Here is a 7,257-nt window from a genome sequence, read left to right as displayed (position 1 = left end):
CACACACACACGCACACACACCACACACACACACACACGCACACACACACACACGCACGCACACACACACACACACACACACACACAGAGTAAAAATATTTTTAAAATGCTGGATAATATAAGGCAGACATTCGATTTTTACAGCTAACTTCCCTAAAAGACTCATGTTCTACAGATGGAAGTTTGGATACATCCCTCTAAAATCCAGGTTTTGGGGGCCGGAGAGATGGCCCAGTCTTAAAGGGACTTGCTGCTCTTCAGAGGACCCAAGTTTGGTTGGTTTTTCAGCACTCATGCCAGACAGCTCAGAACAACCTGTAAGTCCAGTTCTAGGGGATATGATACCTTCTTCTAGCCTCCACAGACACTGCACACATGTGTTGCACATACAGACAAGTAGGCACACACATATAAAAAAAAATAAATAAAAATAAATTTGAAAATAAGGCATGATTGCACAAGCCTTTAATCCAAGCACTTGGGAGGTAGAGGCAAGTGGATGTCTGGGAATTCGAGGCCAGCATGGTCTACATGTCGAGTTCCAGGACAGCCAGGGCTATATAGAGAAATCTTGTCTCTCTTTGTCCCCTAAAAATAAAAATAAAATCCATATGTTACACAGGCTAATAGGGGGCTGTGTTGGTCATGACAGCTCCTTTCCTCGCACACTCATGGGGTTATAAAAGAGGCTTCAAGCAGCCTGGGTAACTGCTGCTGGCTTGCTCTTCTGCACTTTGCTGTTCATGCAGCCGCAAGGCCCTCCCTAGGCTCCTAATGCTCATGCTCTGCACTTGGGGTCTGAGGCTTCAGAACAGTGAGAAATACATTTCTGTTATGTAGAAATTATACAGCCTGTGGTCTTCTCTTACCGAGCTGCAACTGGATGGAGAGACATGAGTCATAACTAGGGGCTTGGGCAAGGGGGAAAATCCTAGTTGTAAAAGATGAGAAGGAGGGAAAAGCGCTTCCCCTGTACCACACTGCCAGGAATAGCATGTTTCAGGTGCTGCAGTAAATATCAAAGAGCTAGGTCACCTCCAAGCCCCTTAGTTCCTCTGTTCCATAGTGGTTGGTCTGGCTTGCTTGCTTGTTTGCTTGCTTGCTTGCTTGCTTTTTCTTACTTTCCTTTTTCTTTTCCCTTTCCTTTTTGACAGTGTCTGGCCTCATATTGAAGGATCTGCCTGCCTCTGCCTCCCCAGTACTGAGATAGTCTATAGCCCTGGGCAGGGCAGGTGGGTGGGTGGGTGGGTGGGAGAGAAGCTGTGGGATGTTTCTCAGGAGGAGGCTACATCATCTGCCATCATTAGAGTCTCCTTTTATACTCAGTATGCTGTGAGCGTTATTATAGAAAGATGGGAAAAGCCCTTTTAGACTCATGGGGGAGGTCATAGCCTAAATATGGGCAGAAAGCCCAAGAGGGCAGGCCCTGGTGGGGGCCACATTAAAACGCCCAGGCCCTGAAGGTTGGTGATGGTCAGAGGTGATCAAGGGCATGGGGAGCTGTCAGAGCTGCTCCTTGATGGGCCAGGCAAAAATGAAAGCTATACAAATTTGGCCAAAGGAAACCTTGGAATAAACCGAACCAAATAAGTGAAATAACAAGCTTCAGAACCTTCGATAATGGTGCTTTGCAAAGTGTATCAAGAATCTGCTGTCGTACCTTGCTTTTTGGAATATAAACTGGCTAATGGCACAGTTAGAGAGTGGGTAATTACTACTCACCATATGGGAGGCATACGTATTTTCTGGAATCATTTGTTTGCAAATATCACAATGGGTTTTTCTTCCAGGAGATGATACAATTCTCTTCCCTGAGTAAACAAACACAAATGACTGCTCTTGAGAATGGCTAGCCCATCTTTCCCCTGGCTTCACCCATGGCCTGTACTCATGAGCATTCTCAGGCTAGCCTGGTCTTAGGTTGGCCATACTGCTAGCTGCCTTAGCCACACAGGAAAGGCTTCCTGGATTTGTATTACAGTGGTACTCAGGGCAGAAGATGACCCAGATGAAGAGACATCTTCCTAGAGCACAATTGTTTTTTTGTTTTTTTTTTATTATATGTAAGTAAGTACACTGTAGCTGTCTTCAGACACTCCAGAAGAGGGTGTCAGATTTCATTACGGATGGTTGTGAGCCACCATGTGGTTGCTGGGATTTGAACTTAGGACCTTTGGAAGAGCAGTCGGGTGCTCTTACCTGCTGAGCCATCTCACCAGCCCACAATTGTTTTTTAATCAATTGAAAGGGGCTGTACATTGTTGCCCAGCCTGTGGAACTGAGCTATTCTACCCTGCTCCCAGCTCTGCGATTCAACCAGGTGTTGGTTGTAACATTGTGTTAAAGTGGTGTTACACTGAAGCTGCCAATGAACTTGTGTTGCAGACTGTTGGTTGTGTGGGAGCCCAGGCACAATGTAATGAAGGAAAGGTACACAAATCTCATACTTCCTGCCTTTCCTCCAGCCAATGTTGACCTTAGGTAGAGTGTTGTCCTAGTGGGACTTACTAAGCGGTTACAGTTTCTCTGCATGTTATCACATTGTCAAAACCACCAATGAAGTCCAGGAAAGATGCATCACAAAGACATCTGTGCTCTTGGCAAACTCTCCTATAAAGAGGTCATTGAATTGGGTCAACAGACTGCAAAGAGGTCAGTGGTAGAGCACGAATGAGGCTCTAGGTTCAAATCCCTAGTACTGAACTGGAAATAGAGATGTGGGGGTGGGGGTGGGAGAAAGGGGAATGAAGGGAAAGGAGTAAGGGAAGGGGGAGAAAGGGAGGGAGTAGGGGAAAGGGAGATGGAGAGAGGGAGAAGGGGGAAGGAGGGAGAGAGAGAGGGAGAGGGAGGTGGTACTAGAAAGCTGACACACAAACCTAGTCTTGAAGCAGCAGCCTCCCCTCTGGCCATCGCTAATTGCTGTGGCTTGAATGAAAGCACTCTGCCCTCCTCGTGAGCCCATGTGTTTGAACACTTGGACCTTAGCTACTAAAATGCTGTTTCGGAAAGTTGTGGCACCCTTCTGAGGTAGAGCCTCCCTGGAAGAAGTCAGACGGCTAGGTGCAGGTTTCTTAGCCCGGCCCCACATCTTGTGCTCTCTGCTTCCTGACTGTGCGTTCAGGGAGACAGTGAGGAGTGCCTCATGCTGTGGTCATGTCTTCCCCAACACATCAAGGCTGTTATGGCTTCACACTGTGAGCCACAGTAAACCCTTCCACCCTCAAGCTGCTTCTGCTTCTCTCTCTCTCTCTCTCTCTCTCTCTCTCTCTCTCTCTCTCTCTCTCTCTCTCTCTCTCTCTCTCTCTCTCTCTCTTTCTCTCTCACAGAATGATAAAAACTGTTTCCTGACCTCTCTGTACATTTTCATCTATAGGACGATTCAGGTGCACCTTATCAGGCTAGCTTCATGTCTTTGGAATGAAAAGAATGCCCTATGTGTTTAGGATTCGCTGTGGCTTTCTCCCTCTTCAGTGTGAGTTCTTCCTCCCCCATCCCTGGCCTCTTGTTTTCCCCGGTTACATCACTGAAGGCTACTACAGACACACAAGAAGGCTACTCCAGTTTAGTGGAAACACACAGAATGGACACACCTCCCCTGTGCTGTCAAGGGTTCTACGTGTCAAGGGTTCTATCTGGCCCTGGAAGCTGCCCTCTCCCTCTCCAGCTTCTCTCTGCTGCTCACCTTCCCCAGGCCTGCCTTTTGCACTCAGACACATGGCTTTGTGCTGGGCCAGTACTCGGAGTGTGATGGACTGGTTGCAGTGTGGACAATGCTCTGTCTGGCTGCCACATTGGGACTCGTGGACATCCAGATTGCTGAGTTGCACGGCCAGCTCACAGAACTTGCACTTGGCAGGGTGCTGTTGGCTTTCCTTGGTCTGTGGGAAGATGGAGGACATAGACCCAACCTCTAAGGGAATTGAAGTCAATCAAAGAAAATATTGGCAAGGGTCAGAGGCAGAGAGTGTCCTTGGGGAATATGAATTCCTTTAGACTCATTATTCTAGTTTGTTTTCTGTTGCTGTGGTAAACATCATGACCAAAAGCATCTTGGGGAGAAAAGGGTTTATTTCATTTTATACTTCAACACCACAGTCTACCATTGAGGGAAGCCAGGACAGGAACTCAAGGAAGGAACCCGGAGGCAGGAATTGAAGCAGAGACCATGGGGGAGTGCTGCTTACTGGCTTGTTTGGCTTGCTTTCTTTACAATCCAGGGCCACCTGGCATAGTGGGCTAGGATTTCTCACATTAGTTATTTATCAGGAAATTGCCTGTAGATGCACCCACAGGACAGTCTGATGGAATTCTTCAACCGAGATTCCCTCTTCCCAGGTGGCCACAGCCCACGTCAAGTTAACAGAAACTAACTCATGGATGGTGGAAATCTCCCCTGTCAAGCATGTATGTATGTATGTATGTATACATGCATATATGCAAGTATATACAGATGCAGGCAAATCTGCATCTCTGCGGTGGGATAGTTCTTCATCATTCTCCTGGCTTCTCAGGTAGGGAGGTAGTGGTGGTGGTGGGAATTTTTACGACTAGCCTCTTCTCTCTGTCTTTCACCCAGGTTATCCTATTTGCCTATAGAGGAGAATTCACTCCAACTTCAGCAAGGGAGGGCTTGCACAAGCTGCTGACATAGTCCAAACTACTCAAACTGTTCTGGCTAGTTTTATATCAACTTGACTGAAGTGTTTGTTGGATCAGCTTGAATCTAAATGGATGCCTGAACTTGATTCTCAGAAAGATAAAGCCACAAGAGACTGATTCCAAAAGGTAGGAAAGAAGACTGAGATGGGCCCTCCTGCCTCCTCCTTACAAATCTCTGAAGAACAGTTAGCCTTTCTTGATATGGATCCTTTGTTCTGCCCGACCCCATAGTTTTGAGGTAGTAAGAAGAAAGGGGGAAACTGGGGACAGCCTCAGGGTAGCACAAATGAAAAACGGAGGCCAAACATGGGGGGGGGGGCTAAATAACTTACCCACCAGGCCAGAGAAGGCTGGACTCCAGTTGTTGACCCCCCAGGCCTCTGCCCCACCTGCCCACCTGCTCACCTGCTGGTGCACAGCTTCCATGTGTTCTTTCATCTTTGACTCTGGGATGGGCTCTTCACATTCCGGGCAAAGGACCACAAAGCGCAGGCAGTGCGCCTCGTGGAGCATGAAGTGGAGAGAGGCCACATTTCTTTTGCTTCAGGATAAAGTAGGGGTGTGGGGGGGGGGAGGGAGAGAGAAAGGCACAGTGTCTTAGTATAAAGCATGACACCTTGTTGCATACCTGGGGTAAGCTCTTTCCAGGTCTGCAGCCTGGGGAAAACTAGTGATGATGCTGATGATGCGTTCCTGTGCCTGCCAGTGCTGGTGAAACGGATAAGCTTGCTATAAGAAAAGAAGTGTGAGGGCAGTCTGCAAAGTACCACTGTGCCCGGGAGAGTGGGAGGAAGACGGTACCAGGGCAACAGGCAACTTTCAATAGTGAGGATAGATTTCATTTCCTAGATTGTAGGATGGTTTCACAAATAAGTACTGTGTATCAAGATGTATATTTCAAACATGTACAAGTTAGCTAGGGCTGTTGGCACAGGTGTTCAGGAGCCTGAGCCGGAAGATGGCTAGTTTAAGGCCCTGGGCAACTTAGTGATACTCTGTGTCAAAAGGAAAGGAAAGACCAGAGCTGGGGACAATGCAGCTCGGAGTGCTTGGCTGCTTAGTGCCCAGACCGGCTCCCCAGCATCCCCCCAGGGCCGGGGTAAGGGAGGTAAAGTTCTATCCTTTTCCAGTTATCTCCCAGAAAGGCCATCACAGGAACAAAGAAGCACAGTAGTGCAGCCCTGCCCCGACCACACTTCAGACCCTCCAAGGATTTCCCAACTCTCAAGAGTCTCCGGTCCCTGGGCTCCCCCCTGTAGCTACCCAGAGAGCGTCTGAGACCCAGGGGAGTCTCCCATTTGTAGGGCAGGGTGTCTTCCTCTAAGAAGCTCATCACCAGGAATGCTGCCAACCCACTCCATCTGCTCATGCTCACAGCAGCTCGGGAGAAAGGAAACAGACTGTATCCGTAAAGGACCAATTGTTCGGAGCCCCGTGATCTGACTCACGACCTCACTGCTGTTAGCCTGATCCAGCTGTCCCCACAACTGCACAGAATGACGTCCCTTGCTCTGTTTGCCCTCTCTGTTCTGCCTGCCGACATACTCCATAGTCCAGAGATCCTGAAAGGTGAAGTGGAACAAAGATGTCTGGGGAGGTTTACCCCAGTTACTGCAACAGGTGGGGTCTGCTGAGGGACCAGCTCTCTTTACTTGGAGGTGTGGTCCTTGCCTCCTGCTCAGTCCTCCATGTTCTACCTCCCAGCTCCTCTGTCAGGAGGAGGACAGGAATGGCCCTGGAACATCTCTCAAAGGGTCCTCTCACAGATGGGTGGGCAGACCATGCTGCTGGGGCTCTGCGCTACCGCCTAAGCTCTGACAGGAATAGCCTGCTAGGGACCAGTCCCTCCATTCTTCATGGCTGACTAGCCAGCCTGAAACACCCATGCTAAGGGGGAACAGTGATATCGAGGTACCACTGAGCATTCTAATTAGAGATTTGGAACCTCTTCACTCCAGAGGTTCCAGTCCCCTTCGGCTTGCCCTCTGGCATTGCACTTCATCCCCCTCACTTCAGAATTTGTTTGCTCTGCCCTGCCCCTCTCTCTGGCCAGCCCTGGAGAAAATGCCTTCTTACCAGTTCCTGCACACTTGGAAGTCAGCCTCCATGGTCAAGCTTCCTGCAGTGCTTCTGTGGAGTTTCGTTTCTTTGCACCCAAGGAAACAAAACTGAAAGTGTTTCCCCAGCCTGACTCACAGCGGCAGGGAGGAGACTTTCAGAATTCTCAGCCCAGGGCAGTTCCCAGATCCTGGCAGCTAGATACTCCCAGAAGGCCATTCTGCAGCATGGGCTAGTTCTCTGTCATGTCCCTTGTCCTGTGCAGCCTCTGTGCTACTGTGACTGTGACCTCTAGGGTCAGGGTTAGCTGTCGGGTTTTCTCTGGGCAGCACAACAGCTCCTTCTTGTTTCCCCCTCCCTCCCTGACTGGCTTTGTTTCCATTGGGGTCCCTGCCCCCTTCTCAACCTGTGACTGACTCCTACTGTTTCTGTCTGGTCTCTCCTGAGATGCTAAGCTTGAGTCTACTCTCTGAAGAAGCAGCTTCTGCAAGCTTTGTACCCTTGAGTGGGTTCTGGTTTGTGGTGACTTTGAAAACAAAG

General features: G+C 49.1%; 1 protein-coding gene across 1 annotated transcript in view; it reads right to left on the bottom strand.

Annotated features, from left to right (window-relative positions):
• The window catches only part of Xaf1 (XIAP associated factor 1), an 11,871-nt gene extending 5,057 nt beyond the window's left edge, over positions 1 to 6,814 (bottom strand). The window contains exons 1-4 of the mRNA XM_021212688.2: positions 6,736 to 6,814; positions 5,065 to 5,200; positions 3,683 to 3,878; positions 1,723 to 1,811 (exon numbers count right to left, since the gene is read on the bottom strand). Coding sequence (XP_021068347.2) covers positions 1,723 to 1,811; positions 3,683 to 3,878; positions 5,065 to 5,200; positions 6,736 to 6,767 — 453 coding nt within the window. The 5' untranslated portion in view covers positions 6,768 to 6,814. The remainder of the gene's footprint in view (positions 1 to 1,722; positions 1,812 to 3,682; positions 3,879 to 5,064; positions 5,201 to 6,735) is intronic.
• Positions 6,815 to 7,257: the final 443 nt, after the last annotated feature.

The sequence above is a fragment of the Mus pahari genome, chromosome 14 (assembly GCF_900095145.1).
Source record: "Mus pahari chromosome 14, PAHARI_EIJ_v1.1, whole genome shotgun sequence".
Classification (NCBI taxonomy): Eukaryota; Metazoa; Chordata; class Mammalia; order Rodentia; family Muridae; genus Mus; species Mus pahari.
This window is presented reverse-complemented; position numbering and strand designations above follow the sequence as displayed.